The following is an 18,717-nucleotide window of genomic DNA, read 5'->3' on the forward strand; positions in this document are numbered from 1 at the left end:
GCTATTTTTCGTTGGGTTTCCCGAATATTACTGATTTGCGTCGCTTTTCCCTGAATTGCCCCGGGTTTTTGGCGCACGCGATCGGATTGTGGTGCATCGGCGCCGGCATGCATGCAACGGAAATCAGGGGGGCGTGGTCGTCAGAAAACCCGAATTCGGAAAAACCGCAGAATTTTTAAAAAAATGTGTCGCTTGACACGCGCTTACCTGCACCCAGGATAGGATAGTGAACTCCAGCGGACTACCTTAGTGAATCCCGGCCGGACCCGAATCAGCGTCGGAGAACCCACCGCTGGATCGCGACTGGACCGGGTAAGAAAATGTGCCCCATTGTACGTGAACTGTCGTGCAATCTCAGTGGTCTCAATTCTCTGGCCACTTAGATTTAATGGAGTGCTCTGAGGAGCAACGCCCCGTCTAGCTCCTTCCTTCCAAAGGCCACTTCAGCCACCTGCCTTGTCAGTTGCAGAGGAACCAATGCAGGTGGATAGAGCTCAGCTGTATCCCCAGGAGCATTCCAGGTGACATCAGGAGAACCTGTGCCTCTATTGTGCCAGCCCAGAACATTTCCTTCAGACCTGTCAACAATGTCCTCAGCGTCCGGGAAACGCATGCACCTAGGGTTCTTGGGAGAAGCGTTTCTAGGTGAGAACAAAGCTTCTCCAAGTCTGCACCTACCTGAACTTACTGGGTAATCAGTTTCAAGCCTATGCCTTTCTGGATCCTGGTTCATCTCGAGATGCCGCTGGTCATCTCGTCAGTCAGTGGGCAGATTCTCCACGACCCAATCCAGTCCCACACTGAACCCCAATGCCTGCAAGTGGGGGCCTTGCACAAGGAGAGACTTTCCTTTTACGTGCTGGTCTGGCCACGTCTTCAGTTCTTCTGGGCCTTCCGTGGTTGCAGTGCCACACAGCGTGCTGGGGACCAGAATGCCAGTCATGATGTCTGGAGCTACCTTGTTCCATCTCCACTGTGTCTCTTCCACAGTACTCCAAGCTTCTGCTGGGTCTTCTTGCTTCCCATATGTATTTTTCCAACCTCTTTTTGGAGAAGCCAGCAGAGACTTTGCCACCGCACCGTCCCTACGACTGTTCTATTGACCTGCTGCCCAGCTCATCTCCTCCACGGGGTCGGGTGTACCCACTGGAGCAGATTTACTTACCCGGCCCATTCGTGATCCAGCGGCGCCTTCTCTGCGGTGGATTCGGGTCCGGCCGGGAATCACTAAGGCAGTTCCTCCGCCGTCCACCAGGTGGTGCTGCTGCGCTAAAGAGCATCGGAACGCACTGAAATACACCGAGGCCAGCTGAGGGAAGGTAAGCGCGAGTCGGTTTTCGTGCGGCCACGCCCCCCGATTTCCGTCGCGCACATGCCGGCGCCGATGCGCCACAATCCGATCGCGTGCGCCAAAATCCCGGGGCAATTCAGGGAAAATCGGCGTAAGTCGGAAATATTCGGGTAACACGTCGGGAAAACGCGAATTGGGCCCGTAGTAAATGACCCCCACTGTCTGTCCCTGAGACTGCAGCAATGTCAGCCCATGTTAAAGTGAACCTGCAGAGGGGGTTCATATGTAAGTCCTCTTCTCCTACCGATGCAGGGTTCTTCTTTGTGGCCAAAAAGTATGGGTCACTCCGTCAATACATAGACTATCGTGGCCTTAACAGGATCACCGTGAAGAACCGCTACACTTTGCCATTGATGACAGAACATTCCGACCTCTTACATAAAGCCAAGGTCTTCACTAAACTAGACCTACGTGGGGCATATAACCTCATCCATATCCGTGAAGGCAATGAGTGGAAGACCCTCTTCAATACTTCGAGTATCTGGTCATGCTGTTTGGTCTCTGTAATGCACTAGCTGTCTTTCAGGAATTCGTCAATGACATTTTCAGAGACTTGTTATATACCTGTGTCATGATCTCGACAATATCCTGGTCTTCTCTACGGACCTTGAGTCCCACCAGTCCCACGTCCAGCAAGTCCTAAGACATTTAAGGGCCAATCGCCTATATGACATACTCGAGAAGTGCCAGTTCCACAAGAAGAGCCTTCCGTTCCTTGGGTACATGATCTTTGACAAGGGCCTACAGATGCAGTTTTCTGTGGTTCTCCAATGGCCTCGTCCAGTAGGCCTTCCTGCTATACAGAGATACCTGAACTTCTACCTGCTACCTAACTACTACCGGCAATTTATACCACACTTCTCCTCCCTTGTATCTCCCATTGTGGCGTTGACCAAGAAGAATGCCAATCCTAAACTCTGGCCTCCGGTGGCTGAAGAATCCTTCACTAAACTAAAGTCTGCGTTTACCTCTGCCCCAGTTCTCACACGGCCTGACATGGAGAAGTCATTCCAGTTAGAGGTTGAAGCCTGCTCAGTAGGAGCTGGAGCAGTGATCACCTACAAAGGGCCAAAGGGCTGAACTCTCACTTGTGGGTTCTTCTCTAAGACTTTCTCCTTAGCAGAGAGGAATTACTCAATTACTCCATAAGGGACTGAGAGCTACTGGTCATAAAACTTGCCCTAGAAGAGTGTTTCTATCTTCTGGAGGGAGCTCACTTTCCAGTCTGCATATACACAGATCACAAGAAGCTACTCTATCTCCAGACTGCTCAGCGGCTCTATCCCTGGTCACTCTTTTTCTTCTGTTTCAATTTCCTAATCCACTTCCGTCTGTCAGAAAAGAACATCAAGGCTGATGCCCTCTCTTGTGCCTCTGATGTTATTGGGGAAGAACTGACTCCTCAGCATGTTATTCCTTCTGAACGACTGGTTGTTGCTGCTCCAGCGGACCTTTGGCAGCTTCCTCCTGGCAAGACCTACATCCGACCTGCTTTTTGGAAGAGGATACTGTCGAGATTGCTCAGGTGTGGCTGGGAAACCTGGGGTGCAACGCTCTGTCACCCTCATTTCCAGTTTCTATTGGTGGCCTGATCTGGTCAAAGATATATGAGATTTTGTGGGTTCCTGCGCTTCTTGTGCTCGAAATAAGTCATCTTGTCTCAGAACTGGAGGTCTTCTTCTGCCATTGCTGAAAACCAGCTGCCCATGGACTCACTTGGCTATGGATTTTATCATGGACTTTCTGCCTTCCTCTGGCAATACTGTCATCTGGGTGCTAACTGACCGTTTTTCCAAAATGTCCCACTTTGTTGGTCTGCCAGGTTCTTCCTTCATGTCTTCCAGCTTCATGGACTTCCCAAGAACATTGTGTCTGACCGGGGGGTTCAGTTTCCACGTTCTGGCGATCTCTGTGCAGCCAGCTTCAAGTGAAATTGGACTTTTCTTCTGCATCCAGACTGGTCAACTCTGTTGCTGTGGGTATAGTTTTCTTATAACTCTCTGGACTCTGGAATCTAGCGGAATCTGAAGTCTATCTGGGAGCAAACTCGACTTACCTTGCTACAGGCTTCTGCTCGAAACAAGACCCAGGCCAACAGGTCTCCTCCCATTTTTCCTCCAGGTGACAAGGTGTGGCTATCCTCCAAGTATTTCTGACTGAGGATCCCTAGCTACCAACTTAGTCCATGTTTCCTGGGTCCTTTTGTGGTGCTGAAGCGCATCACTCCTGTGGCCTACAAACTACGACTTCCTACCACCATGGGCCTGAGGAGAGGTCTTGGGAGCCCTAGGACAATATCTAATACCGTGGTCTCCTGCAGAGATTCCTCCAGACCAAGAAGAGGGGGAGGCTGAAGGGGGGGGGTCATGGCTGCTCCTGCGACCCACATCTGGGGTCATAGGCTCACCCGTGCCCCTTTAAGTGCTACAGTGCAGCACCGCTCCAACTCACCTGTCTGGGTTCCTGTTCCGGGTCCGGTAGTCAGACACGTGATTCCCCGCTTCCTAGGGCGCACGCCGACTCCCAAAGATTTAAAGGGCCAGCTCACCATTGAGTGGGGCTGGCTATTCCCAGAATTCCTCATAAGCCAGCCTCTTCCTGCACACCCCGCAGGATCTTTGTGTCCTATAGCCATTGAGAAAGCTGGTTCCTGATGCCCTGTGTTTACTCTGCAATTTCCTGTTGTGACCCCGGTTCCATTATTGACTCCGATCCCCTGCTGCCTGTCCTGACCTACTGCTACATCCCTGGCTCTGATCCGGTGCTGCCTGTATTGACCTCCTGCCTGTCCCTGACCACGATCTTGCCTTATGACTCTATACTGCGCCTTGGCCACCGCGGACAAAGTTGTGCCTGTGGAGCTACCTGGTGGTACCACATCGCAGCAAGTACAACCAGCTTTGCGGCAGGCCCTGGTGAAAACTGGGTGCTACTTAGTGTCCACTCCCAGGTGTCGGCTTACGTCATCGTCCGCGATGATCCAATGGGTCCAGTACCCCTGGTGCCTGGCAACTTCACACTGCTCTGAAAAAGTAAATAATTAAAATTTCTAGCTGTCCTTCACTGTCCACCTAGCATCCACCTCTTCACCTCACCACCCATGGAGCCTTCGAGAACAGTGACAATAGGATTTAATTTATTTTTTTTTAAATGATAGCATTTCATTTGGTTTCCAAATAATTTTAATTATTATTTAAAACATTTATTAATATGTTTTTATTACTTTCCCTACCCTATTTTTGGCAAGGCAACTGCCCTGTAATTACCACCATTTTGCCACGGGTACCCGAAACTAACTTTTTTCGTCAGGTTTGCACAACAATTCATTTTTATAGAGAGAAAATTTCCACTCAGAAAAAATTATTGTCAGGATTTGGGATGCGTGAATCCACTGGACAACCACGGGAGGTGATACTAGTCGACACCTGGGACCGGAGTCTAAGTGGCACCTGGTCTTCATCAGAGCCCGCCGCAAATCGGATTGGACTTGCTGCGGCAGGGTACCACCAGGTCGTTCCACAGGTGCGACCAGCCCACGGTGGCAGCCGAGATCAAGGTACCTTAGCAGGAGACAGTCTCGTGGTCAGATCCAGGCACAAGGTCAGGGCAGGCGGCAGAGATGCAACGTCAAGTCCAATCCGGGTCAGCAACAGAAGGTCCAGGCAGATGGGAACGGGAACACAGGCACAAAGGAACACAGGATACACGGGTAGACACTGGAACACGGGAACACACAGGAACGCAGGAGACACAGGAAAGCAGGAGAAACAGGAACGTAGGATAATCACTACAGAGTTTTCTCTCAGTCTGTGAGGCACAAAGATCTGGCAGGGGGCACAGGAAGGGGCTGGAAATTTAAGCAATATGGCTGGCCAGCCAGCGCCAATTATCGGCGCGCTGGCCCTTTAAATTTCTTGAAGCTACCACGCGTACCCTAGGAGGCGAGTACGCGCACGCCGCGCTGCTGGAGTCATCGCTGGATTGTGGGGAAGTGAATGGGACCCTGAGCAGCGGAGATGGACGCAGTGGACGCAGTGAGTTTGAATCAGTCCATTTTGTTAAAATCTGACCAGTGTCTTTTCGGATTGTAATAACTTTTTAATACCTTAACTTATCAAACTGATTTTGAGATTGTTTTCTCGTGACACATTGTAGTTTATCTTAGTAGTATAATTTTGCTGCTTGATCAGATTTTTGGGGGATAAAAAATCAACACAGTACAATTTTCTAACTTTCAAATGTTCTTTCTTCAAGTTTTTGACAAAAAGTCATACCACAAATTTCTTGTTGTAGAAAACTTTTGCCATTTGTTTTCTTTCTCCATCCTCCCCACACAGTGTTCACTACTTCTACTATCACAATGAACTTACAGATCAGTCATGACACTGATCAAATTGATCCTGTGATGTCAGAAGGTGGGTGTCGCCTTGCAATCCCCACCCACCCCTAACACTCATCAACCTGTCATCAGAGAACAAGGACGGGCTCGCGTCAGATATATCGGACGCTGAGCGCTACGTCACTGTGCTCAGTGTCCAATATAGCCCTAGGTTGTCTGATTGATCCTCCTCAATCATTACAGTGTGCAAATACCCATGCCCCGCCAACTTTTTGAAGCCGCCGACAACTTTCCTGGCAGCGATGGATGGGTTAAAACCCACGATCAGTGCGGGAATATGCAGCAAAGACTTACCGGCTATGGAGAGGGCTTACCAGAATGGAGGCCCTCTCCATTCACCCACAGCCGACGTGTGACGTAGTATAACGCCACTTGTCGGTAAGGGGTTAAAGCATTGAGGTACTGTAATACTTTAAAAATAAAGTAAAGCTACTCCAGCTTTATGCAGGATTCCTTCTTCGTTTCTGGATTTCACAACTGCATTACTTTTACTGTTTACAGAATGCTTTTAGACAAAACTACACATGGGTGGATATTCATTATGGCTTTTCCACCAGTTTTCTTGTGGAGAAACCACATGAATCTCCACATCCCTGCCAGTTTTTGGCATTCTCCTAACCGCTTGCCCATATGGGCATGTTGGGGCAAAGAGCGGGGTCGACCTGTCACATTTACTATAGTAAAAAACTCTACCAGTTCCGATTTGGTCTACAGGTCAGGACTGCTGGAGTTTGCGCCTGCATTTACTAAACACCAGTCTTAATGAATTTCCCCCCATGGAGTTTTACATTTTTCAAGAATGTACTTGAGTATTTCTTTATTTCACAGCTAATATTTTTCTTCTCATAATAGCATCTTTCACATCTTTATTCTTTAGGCTGTAGATCAGTGGGTTCAGTATCGGGACAGCGGCTGCGTTAAACAAGGAAAAATATTTACTGGAGCTTAGATTGATGGATGAAGACGGCCTCAGATACTGGAAGACAAGAGAAGCGTAGAGAGTGATGACTACTGTAAGGTGAGAGGAACACGTGTAGAAGGCTTTACGTCTGCCACTGCTGGATCGTATCGACAAGATGGTGGAAATTATGAAGATGTAGGAGATAAAAGTAAGGACAAATGGAGTAAAACCACAAAGAAAAACCCCTACAGTTAGAATATAGAGCTGGAGGAAAGATGTGTCACTACAAGACAACTTCACGACAGGAATAATGTCACAGAAGAAATGGTCCATCTTGTTGGATGTATAACATGTTAATTTGTAGACACCCATAAAAGTTGGTATGCTTTCAAGGAAACCAAAAGCCCAACACAGAGAGGCCAAAAGGACACAGCATCTGTAATTCATGACAAGATGATAGTGTAAAGGTTTACAGATAGCAACATAGCGATCATAACTCATAGCCGCCAAAAGCAACAATTCATCACAAGTCAATGACAGAAAGGTAAAAATTGCCACATGACAACTGAGAATTGAGACAGTCTTATCTCCCGTCATGAAAGAGGTAAGGATTTTATGAAGAGTAATTGTAGAACAACTCATGTCCAACAAAGATAAGTTGGCCAAGAAAAAGTACATGGGTGTATGGAGACGATGATCGAGACAAACCAGGAGGAAGATGATGATGTTACCTCCAAGAGTGATTAGATAGATGACCAAAACCAGGAGAAACACAAAACATTGCAACAAAGAATTATCAGAGATTCCAGTAATGATGAAATAACTTGATGTACTCATATTTATAAAATCCATAGAATTGAACATTTTAAAACAGAATCTGCATTTTCCAACGACAATGAAGTTTTTAGCAAAATAAGTCAAGCAGAGAAATGTCTTAACATTACTTAAATTTTTTCCTATAAAAATAACAGATTTGTTATTTGATTTACAAACAAAAGACCTCTGAGCTCCTACAAAACATGACAATAGATAAAGAAAGTTGGGATGGTGTTTTCCAACTTATACCTTCCTTATCTAAATGTGTTCCACGCCTTGAGACTAGAAGAAAGCCGCTATAGAGATGGTACTACACATCCAGCAAATTTTCTAAAATTTACCTAAAAGCATCCAATTTTTGTTGGAGATGTGAAAATTAGAAGGGAACAATATAGCATATATTTTGCACGTGTAGTACAACTAGGTGGTTTTGGGAACAAATACCATTGACAAATTTGTGAGGGACACAGGTCTCGTTAACCCGATCTTTATCATTGTTGGGCATAGGCCAAAGTGATCTTATACCTGCCGACCGGACAGTTGTATATCCCATAACAACCACACTAGTTTCTTTAATAGAAGTCCTCCAAGATACCCTCTACCGTTGAACCCACTCACAGGGGATGTAATAACTGCACATTAGAAAGATCCATGGCTTATATTGAAGGTGGTTCTTTTCCCACCTCTAAATTCCATGAAATTTTGGGAAAATGGCTGGAGACATCCTTTTATAAATCAAATGATCAAACCATGAGTGTAAAGGATTTTCACTAGTATCTGCTACCCTCTACATATACAAGTACTAGGAGGAGAAGCCTTAACTGTTCAGACATTCTCCGGCATGTTCAACCCCAATGAAACACAACCTATGTACATGACAAAGCTACCGGTGAACAGAGAGTTTTTAAGAACAAAGAGGAGTGCGGATTATATAGAGAAGTGGTGGAGCTTTGAGAGCTTCCCTTGGGCCGGTAACAGGCAAGGGATTAGAGACGAGCAACAGAAAAAAACAAAGGACACACATTTTCCATCTAGCTATGAACTTTGATATTGCAGCTTTGGCCAAGTTTTGGCATGTCATGGCATATTGTTATATATGGTCAAATACGTTTTCTTTAAATTATATTGTATTTTCATTTTTTTTATAATGAGTTATTTAAGGTAATGCATGGAAACAAACTAATTCATATTTTTAGTAAGCATGGAATATGTCAGGATTCCGGATCAGTGGATCCTCTGGACTACCACGGGAGATGGTACTAGCCGACATCTGGGACTGGAGCCTAAGTGGCATCTGGTCTTCACCAGAGCCCACCACAAAGCGGGATGGTCTTGCTGCAGTGGGGTGCCACCAGGTTGTTCCACGGGTGCAACTAGCCCGCGGTGGCAGCCAAGGTAGTAATGCAGAACACAGTCCAAGCCCAGGGTGACAGCGGGAGAACAATACAGGGGACAGGAACACAGAACAGGAACACTGGAGCACAGGAACACGGGAACGCTGGAGAACAGGGACACAGGAATCACACAGGAGAGCTTTCTCTAAGGCTGTTGGCTCAAAGATCCAGCAGGGAATCCTGGGAACAGCCGTCCTTTAAGGAAACCCGGGAATGCCAGCGTTAATCGGCGGTGTGCTGGCCCTTTAAATCTTAGAGTGCAGGCGCCCGCAAGCCCTAGAGAGAACAGGATCGGGGAGAAGCAAGAGCGGGCCGGGGACCGGGGTAGCACCGCAACGGAGAGGGGTACCCATGACAAAACACATCAAAAACATAAATAATGGGGGGGGGGGAGGATTTACCAATCAAGTTTTATCTTAACCCATTGGTTGTGCCGGATATATCAGGAGTCTCCAGACTTAATACATCCAGTGCATGGCCATGCCTGGGGTAGTATTATACTATAACCTGTACCAGAAACTTTAGCTAGTGAGTAGGCATGGGGAATCTGACCCACTTTGCTCTTAGGCATGCCCAACTCAACATCCCAATTTCTGGCTGAGTGCAAGTATAAACCTTGATAAATTCCTTCCAATAGACTTCTGCTGTTTTAGTCAAAATAGAAATATGGGACTGTCATGTTACTAAAATTACTTTCTTTAAAAAAGTAATTAACAATGAGTCCATATTCTGTAAGTTTTATGGTTTCATGTATGGTCTATAATTAAGGTAAGTATAAACAAACACACAGCAAATTCTACAAAGTAATTATTTATATCCCAAAAATGAAGCCAAAAAAGTTATGTGTGAAAAAAGTGCCCCCATGAATCAGTAGCTTGAAGAATCAATAATACAGTAATATCTTGAAGTCATTGGTGTCTGGATTACTTTTTAAGTCTCTCATCTCATTCTGGAGGAACTGTTCTTTACAACATGGCCTTAGTTTTTAGGCCTGTGGGCATTAGTTTATTCTCTACTTTCTTTAGGTCTCTCTACAGCTTTTAAATTGGGTTGAGGCCTGGACTATAACTGGGACATGGAAATACAGCAATACTTGATATCATTGTCCAGTTACATGACCCAGTTTCAGCCAAGCTTTTGCTGTAGGATAGATGTCCTCACATCTGGCTCTAGAATACTATACTAAGTACTGAGAAGATCACAGTCAACTCAAAGACTGAAAGGTGCCCATGGAACTGGGAGGAGTGTCTCCTTTTTCGGCTGTGTTTCCCTGCTGTGACCAGCGCCTGAGCTCGGCTATTTAAGAGATTGACAGTTCTCATAGTAAAAAAAGCCCTGTAGCCTCTGGTGATTAAACCTTGTTTTCTCCAGACGCAGACAGTGCCCCCTCGTCTTTTGATTTGATTTAATCTGGAACAACTTACTGCCATATTTTTGTATGGTCCATTTATATATTTATATAAATTAATCACGTCCCCTCGTATTCGTCTCTTATTAAGACTAGAGATGACCGAGCACTAAAATGCTCGGGTGCTCATTATTTGAGACGAAGTTTTCCCGATGCTCGAGTGCTCGTCTCGAATAACGAGCCCCATTGAAGTCAATGGGAGACTCGTGCATTTTTCAAGGGGACCAAGGCTCTGCACAGGGAAGCTTGGCCAAACACCTGGGAACCTCAGAAAATGATGGAAACACCACGGAAATGGACAGGAAAAAGCAGGGGCAGCATGCATGCAGCCATGGAGACGACTTCCATGATTAAGAGCGACAGTATGGGGCATTCATATTGCGCTGCTATGATTGCAACTTCAGGTCTCCAGCATGGCGGCGACAGATGGGCCGAGTTCCATTATGTATCTGGTGAAACACCTGAAAATTCTGCCTGACACAGCTCGTTTGATAAGGGGATGATGTGCTGTATATACTCTCGCGCTCCAGCGCCTGGGATATAGAGAGTTGAAAGTTGCGCATGGAGACATTGGTGGACGCTGTGGAGGATCGTGGAGGTGAAATGGACAGGAAATAGCAGGGGCAGCAAGCATGGATGCCTCTGAGGCTGCCTAATCTTGGGATGGAGCTGGCGGTCCGCTGCGAGGCGAGCCTTCGCCTGTCCAAGCCCCTGCCTCTCGGCTCCTCCCCACCCAAAATGGGCCTGGGGGCCAGAAGCGTTTACTTTGAAAAAATTATAATTTTCAAAGCAGGCGGGGGCTACAAACAGCACTTCTAAGAACTTTTGTATAAGATCAAGTGTAGTACTGTTCTTATAAGTAATTGGCTTGGTTATGGCGGGTGAGGGGAATGTAAACAGATGCGCAAGAAGCGCTGAAATAATATCGGTAAAGGATAAAAGTTTGCCAGTATATTTTGTGGATAACACAGCAGGGTGGCAACAAAATTGACAAGTTTGATGCAGAAGCGATGAAAACAACCAAAAATTCTGCCTGACACAGCTCGTTTGCTAAGGGGACGATATATGGAGGCAGCTATATGGACGACTTTTGGAGGCAGCTATGGAGATGACGTGTGGATGTAGCAATGGAGACAACGTGTGGAGGTAGCTATAAAGACGACGTGTGGAGACTGCTATGGAGACAATTAAATTTGGATAGTGCCTGTATGTGGCAGTCCAAAAAAGTTTTCAAACCAGAGGAGCAGGTAGGTGGTCCTCCAGAAAGATTAAATAGATTGAGTGCCTGTATGTGGCAGTCCAAAAAAGTTTTCAAACCAGAGGACCGGGTAGGTGGCCCTCCAGAAAAATTAAATACATAGAGTACCTGTATGTGGCACTCCCAAAAATTGTTTAAAACAGAGGACCGGGTAGGTGGCCCTCCAGAAAAATTAAATACATAGAGTACTATAGCTAGAGCCAGTTGGCCCTGGCAAAAAATAGCCAGTTTCCTCTGCTTTAGTGTACAAAGAGGAGGAGAAGGAGGAAAATGAGGAGGAGGAGTGCATACATTATTCAGGTTGAGCTTCTTTCACCTGGTGGAGAATGGAAATCCTGAGAAATCCAGGCTTTATTCATCTTGATAAGCGTCAGCCTGTCAGTCGACAGGCATGTATGCTTATCGGTGATGATGCCAGCAGCTGCACTGAAAACCCGCTCAGACAACACGCTAGCGGCAGGGCAGGCAAGAACCTCCAAGGCGTACAGCGCCAGTTCGTGCCACATGTCCAGCTTTGAAACCCAGTAGTTGTAGGGAGCTGTGTGATCATTTAGGATGATGGTATGGTCAACTACGTACTCCCTCACCATCTTTCTGTAAAGATCAGCCCTACTCTGCCGAGACTGGGGACAGGTGACAGTGTCTTGCTGGGGTGACATAAAACTGGCAAAGGCCTTGTAAAGTGTACCCCTGCCAGTGCTGGACAAGCTGCCTGCTAGCCTACTCTCCCTTGCTATTTGTCCCGCAGAAGTACGCCCTCTGCCGCTAGCGCTGTCAGAAGGGAAATACTGTTTCAGCTTGTGCACCAGGGCCTGCTGGTATTCATGCATTCTCACACTCCTTTCCTCTACAGGGATGAGGGTGGAAAGATTTTGCTTGTACCGTGGGTCCAGGAGAGTGAATACCCAGTAATCGGTGCTGGAATAAATTCTTTGAACGCGAGGGTCACGGGATAGGCAGCCTAGCATGAAATCTGCCATATGCGCCAGAGTCCCCACGCGCAAGAATTCACTGCCCTCACTGGCCTGACTCTACATTTCCTCCTCCAACTCCTCTTCTTCTGCCCATACACACTGAACAGTGAAGGACTGAACAATGCTCCCCTCTTGTGTCTCGCCAACATTCTCCTCCTCTTCCTCCTCATCCTCCTCCACCTCCTCCGATATGCGCTGAGAAACAGACCTGAGGGTGCTTTGGCTATCAACAAGGGAATCTTCTTCCCCTGTCTCTTGTGACGAGCGCAAAGCTTCCGACTTCATGCTGATCAGAGAGTTTTTCAACAGGCCAAGCAGCGGGATGGTGAGGCTGATGATGGCGGCATCGCCACTGACCATCTTTGTTGACTCCTCGAAGTTACTCAGCACCTGACAGATATCAGACATCCACGTCCACTCCTCATTGTAGACTTGAGGAAGCTGACTGACCTGACTACCAGTTCTGGTGGAAGTTGACATCTGGCAGTCTACAATCGCACTGCGCTGCTGGTAAACTCTGGATAACATGGTTAATTTTGAATTCCACCTCGTGGGCACGTCGCACAACAGTCGGTGAGCGGGCAGTTGGAGGTGGCGCTGCGCTGCCCTGAGAGTGGCAGCATCTGTGCTGGACTTCCTGAAATGCGCACAGATGCGGCGCACCTTCGTGAGCAAATCAGACAGATTGGGGTATGCCGAGTTGCAGAGCCGCCACCAGGTTACGGCCGTTGTCACAAACAACCATGCCTGGCTTCAGGTTCAGCGGTGCCAGCCACAGATCAGTCTGCGCCGTGATGCCCTGTAATAGTTCTTGGGCGGTGTGCCTTTTATCGCCTAGGCTCAGCAGTTTGAGCACCGCCTGCTGTCGCTTAGCAACGGCACTGCTGCTGTGCCTAGAGCTAGCGACTGATGGCGCCATGCCCACGGATGGTAGTTCGGAGGAGGAGGTGGAGGAGGGGTGGGAGGAGGAGGAGGCATAGTATGCCTGAAAGACCTGGACCGAGGTAGGCCGCACAATCCTCGGCGTCGGCAGTATATGACCAGCCCCAGGGTCAGACTCGGTCCCAGCCTCCACCAAGTTAACCCAATGTGCCGTCAGCGATATATAGTGGCCCTGCCCGGCAGCACTCGTCCACGTGTCCGTGGTCAGGTGGACCTTGTCAGAAACGGCGTTGGTCAGGGCACGGATGATGTTGTCTGACACGTGCTGGTGCAGGGCTGGGACGGCACATCGGGAAAAGTAGTGGCGGCTGGGGACCGAATACCGAGGGGCGGCCACCGCCATGAGGTTGCGAAAGGCCTTGGTCTCTACTAGCCTATAGGGCAGCATCTCCAGGCTAAGCAATCTGGAGATGTGGACATTAAGGGCTTGGGCGTGCGGGTGGGTTGCACTATATTTCCGTTTCCGCTCCAGCGTCTGGGGTATGGAGAGCTGAACGCTGGTGGATGCTGTGGAGGATCGTGGAGGCGACGATGGGGTTTTTGTGCCAGGGTCCTGGGCAGGGGGCTGACTATCAGCTGACACAGGGGAAGGAGCAGTGGTGTGCACGGCCGGAGGTGAACGGGCTTGGTGCCACTGAGTGGGGTGTTTAGCATTCATATGACTGCGCATACTGGTGGTAGTTAAGCTAGTAGTGGTGGAACCCCTGCTGATCCTGGTTTGGCAAAGGTTGCACACCACAGTCCGTCGGTCATCCGGTGTTTCCTTAAAGAACCTCCAGACTTCTGAAAATCTAGCCCTCGCCGCGGGAGCCCTCGCCACGGGAGCTTCACTACGTGACACATTTGGCGCTGATGCACCTGCTCTGGCCCTGCCTCTCCGTCTGGCCCCACCACTGCCTCTTCCAACCTGTTCTGGTCGAGGACTCTCCTCCGTCTCAGAAGCACTGTGTTCACCCGGCCTCTCAACCCAGCTTGGGTCTGTCACCTCATCATCCTCCGATCCCTCAGTCTGCTCCCCCCTCAGACTTCCTGCCCTGACAACAACTTCACCACTGTCTGACAACCGTGTCTCCTCATCGTCGGACACCTCTTTACACACTTCTTCCACTACGTCAAGAAGGTCATCATCACCCACAGACTGCGACTGGTGGAAAACCTGGGCATCGGAAAATTGCTCAGCAGCAACCGGACAAGTGGTTTGTGACTGTGGGAAGGGTCCAGAAAACAGTTCCTCAGAGTATGCCGGTTCAAATGCCAAATTTTCCTGGGAGGGGGCAGACTGGGGGGGAGGAGGCTGAGGTGCAGGAGCTGGAGGAGTGCCGATTTCGGTGACATGGGTGGACTGCGTGGAAGACTGACTGGTGGACAAATTGCTCGAAGCATTGTCGGCAATCCACGACATCACCTGTTCACACTGTTCTGGCCTCAACAGTGCTCTACCACGAGTCCCAGTAACTTCAGACATGAACCTAGGGAGTGTAGCTCTGCGGCGTTCCCCTGCTCCCTCATCAGCAGGTGGTGTCTCACCCCGCCCAGGACCACGGCCTCTGACCCCTGCAGTAGTTGGACGCCCATGTCCCCGCCCTCGTCCTCTACCCCTAGCCCTCGGGTTAAACATTTTGAAAATGAAAGTTATAACTTTAATTTTTTTTTAACTTTTTTGTGTGTTTTTTTGTGTTTTTTTTTTTTGGTGTTTTTTAGTTTTTAAAACCAAACGATGCTATCCTATTGCTATGGCTATTTTCTAGCCAAGTATGAAAGCACACTGCTTTCATACTTGTCTCACTACAAATTCCTCACAATTTGGTAGTAGATGCACTGCAGCAAGGACAGCCACCAGCAGATCAACCAGAAATAAAATATATATAACGCTATTGTAGGCCTAAGTAAGCCGTTTGGATTCTCCTATGGCTATTTTCTAGCCAAGTATGAAAGCACACTACTATGCCAGATGAGATGACGCTGAGTTATTAAAAAAATAAACGTAAAATAAAAAGAAACTGGCAGACTGTGCCTAATTGAAATCAAACCCCTAATAAATTTTCCCACTTTGGTGTTTGAGGTGGATATGTGCGTCACTAAGCGCTAAACACAACGGTAGCAAGTCCCCCTGCAAATTCCTCACAATATGGTACTAGCTGCAAATAAAATTAAAAAAAAGTATAACGTTATTGTAGCCCTAAGAAGGGCTGTTGGGTTCTTGTAGACTCACTCCTGCCTAACAGTAAGCTAATAGAACACCCTAACGCTTTCCCTGACCAGCAGCAGCTCTCTCCCTAGCGGCATCCAGACACAGAATGATCCGAGCAGCGCAGGCAGGGGCTAGTCTATTCCAGGGTCACCTGATCTGGCCAGCCAACCACTGCTATCGACGTGTAAGGGTACCACGTCATGCTGGGTGGAGTGCAGAGTCTCCTGGCTTGTGATTGGCTCTGTTTCTGGCCGCCAAAAAGCAAAACGGCGGGAGCTGCCATTTTCTCGAGCGGGCGAAGTATTCGTCCGAGCAACGAGCAGTTTCGAGTACCGGCTATGGAGAGGGCTTACCAGAATGGAGGCCCTCTCCATTCACCCACAGCCGACGTGTGACGTAGTATAACACCACTTGTCGGTAAGGGGTTAAAGCATTGAGGTACTGTAATACTTTAAAAATAAAGTAAAGCTACTCCAGCTTTATGCAGGATTCCTTCTTCGTTTCTGGATTTCACAACTGCATTACTTTTACTGTTTACAGAATGCTTTTAGACAAAACTACACATGGGTGGATATTCATTATGGCTTTTCCACCAGTTTTCTGGTGGAGAAACCACATGAATCTCCACGTCCCTGCCAGTTTTTGGCATTCTCCTAACCGCTTGCCCATATGGGCATGTTGGGCTAAAGAGCGGGGTCGACCTGTCACATTTACTATAGTAAAAAACTCTACCAGTTCCGATTTGGTCTACAGGTCAGGACTGCTGGAGTTTGCGCCTGCATTTACTAAACACCAGTCTTAATGAATTTCCCCCATGGAGTTTTACATTTTTCAAGAATGTACTTGAGTATTTCTTTATTTCACAGCTAATATTTTTCTTCTCATAATAGCATCTTTCACATCTTTATTCTTTAGGCTGTAGATCAGTGGGTTCAGTATTGGGACAGCGGCTGCGTTAAACAAGGAAAAATATTTACTGGAGCTTAGATTGATGGATGAAGATGGCCTCAGATACTGGAAGACAAGAGAAGCGTAGAGAGTGATGACTACTGTAAGGTGAGAGGAACACGTGTAGAAGGCTTTACGTCTGCCACTGCTGGATCGTATCGACAAGATGGTGGAAATTATGAAGATGTAGGAGATAAAAGTAAGGACAAATGGAGTAAAACCACAAATGAAAACCCCTACAGTTAGAATATAGAGCTGGAGGAAAGATGTGTCACTACAAGACAACTTCACGACAGGAATAATGTCACAGAAGAAATGGTCCATCTTGTTGGATGTATAACATGTTAATTTGTAGACACCCATAAAAGTTGGTATGCTTTCAAGGAAACCAAAAGCCCAACACAGAGAGGCCAAAAGGACACAGCATCTGTAATTCATGACAAGATGATAGTGTAAAGGTTTACAGATAGCAACATAGCGATCATAACTCATAGCCGCCAAAAGCAACAATTCATCACAAGTCAATGACAGAAAGGTAAAAATTGCCACATGACAACTGAGAATTGAGACAGTCTTATCTCCCGTCATGAAAGAGGTAAGGATTTTATGAAGAGTAATTGTAGAACAACTCATGTCCAACAAAGATAAGTTGGCCAAGAAAAAGTACATGGGTGTATGGAGACGATGATCGAGACAAACCAGGAGGAAGATGATGATGTTACCTCCAAGAGTGATTAGATAGATGACCAAAACCAGGAGAAACACAAAACATTGCAACAAAGAATTATCAGAGATTCCAGTAATGATGAAATAACTTGATGTACTCATATTTATAATATCCATAGAATTGAACATTTTAAAACAGAATCTGCATTTTCCAACGACAATGAAGTTTTTAACAAAATAAGTCAAGCAGAGAAATGTCTTAACATTACTTAATTTTTTTCCTATAAAAATAACAGATTTGTTATTTGATTTACAAACAAATGACCTCTGAGCTCCTACAAAACATGACAATAGATAAAGAAAGTTGGGATGGTGTTTTCCAACTTATACCTTCCTTATCTAAATGTGTTCCACGCCTTGAGACTAGAAGAAAGCCGCAATAGAGATGGTACTACACATCCAGCAAATTTTCTAAAATTTACCTAAAAGCATCCAATTTTTGTTGGAGATGTGAAAATTAGAAGGGAACAATATAGCATATATTTTGCACGTGTAGTACAACTAGGTGGTTTTGGGAACAAATACCATTGATAAATTTGTGAGGGACACAGGTCTCGTTATCCCGATCTTTATCATTGTTGGGCATAGGCCAAAGTGATCTTATCCCTGCCGACCGGACAGTTGTATATCACATAACAACCACACTAGTTTCTTTAATAGAAGTCCTCCAAGATACCCTCTACCGTTGAACCCACTCACAGGGGATGTAATAACTGCACATTAGAAAGATCCATGGCTTATATTGAAGGTGGTTCTTTTCCCACCTCTAAATTCCATGAAATTTTGGGAAAATGGCTGGAGACATCCTTTTATAAATCAAATGATCAAACCATGAGTGTAAAGGATTTTCACTAGTATCTGCTACCCTCTACATATACAAGTACTAGGAGTAGAAGCCTTAACTGTTCAGACATTCTCCGGCATGTTCAACCCCAATGAAACACAACCTATGTACATGACATGTCCAGAAAGCTACCGGTGAACAGAGAGTTTTTAAGAACAAAGAGGAGTGCGGATTATATAGAGAAGTGGTGGAGCTTTGAGAGCTTCCCTTGGGCCGGTAACAGGCAAGGGATTAGAGACGAGCAACAGAAAAAAACAAAGGACACACATTTTCCATCTAGCTATGAACTTTGATATTGCAGCTTTGGCCAAGTTTGGGCATGTCATGGCATATTGTTATATATGGTCAAATACGTTTTCTTTAAATTATATTGTATTTTCATTTTTTTTATAATGAGTTATTTAAGGTAATGCATGGAAACAAACTAATTCATATTTTTAGTAAGCATGGAATATGTCAGGATTCCGGATCCTCTGGACCACCGCGGGAGATGGTACTAGCCGACATCTGGGACTGGAGCCTAAGTGGCATCTGGTCTTGCGGGATGGTCTTGCTGCAGTGGGGT

The 18,717-nt window shown here is 46.8% G+C and overlaps 2 protein-coding genes across 2 annotated transcripts; both read right to left on the reverse strand.

The window, feature by feature from the left end:
- Positions 1 to 6,567: 6,567 nt before the first annotated feature.
- LOC140077544 (olfactory receptor 5V1-like) lies at positions 6,568 to 7,503 on the reverse strand. The gene has a single exon (XM_072124801.1). The coding sequence runs from the start codon at positions 7,501 to 7,503 to the stop codon at positions 6,568 to 6,570; it is 936 nt and encodes a 311-aa protein (XP_071980902.1).
- Positions 7,504 to 16,489: 8,986 nt separating this feature from the next.
- On the reverse strand, positions 16,490 to 17,425 carry LOC140077545 (olfactory receptor 5V1-like). The gene has a single exon (XM_072124802.1). The coding sequence runs from the start codon at positions 17,423 to 17,425 to the stop codon at positions 16,490 to 16,492; it is 936 nt and encodes a 311-aa protein (XP_071980903.1).
- Between the last annotated feature and the right edge of the window lie 1,292 nt (positions 17,426 to 18,717).

Source organism: Engystomops pustulosus, chromosome 9 (genome assembly GCF_040894005.1).
Source record: "Engystomops pustulosus chromosome 9, aEngPut4.maternal, whole genome shotgun sequence".
Classification (NCBI taxonomy): domain Eukaryota; kingdom Metazoa; phylum Chordata; class Amphibia; order Anura; family Leptodactylidae; genus Engystomops; species Engystomops pustulosus.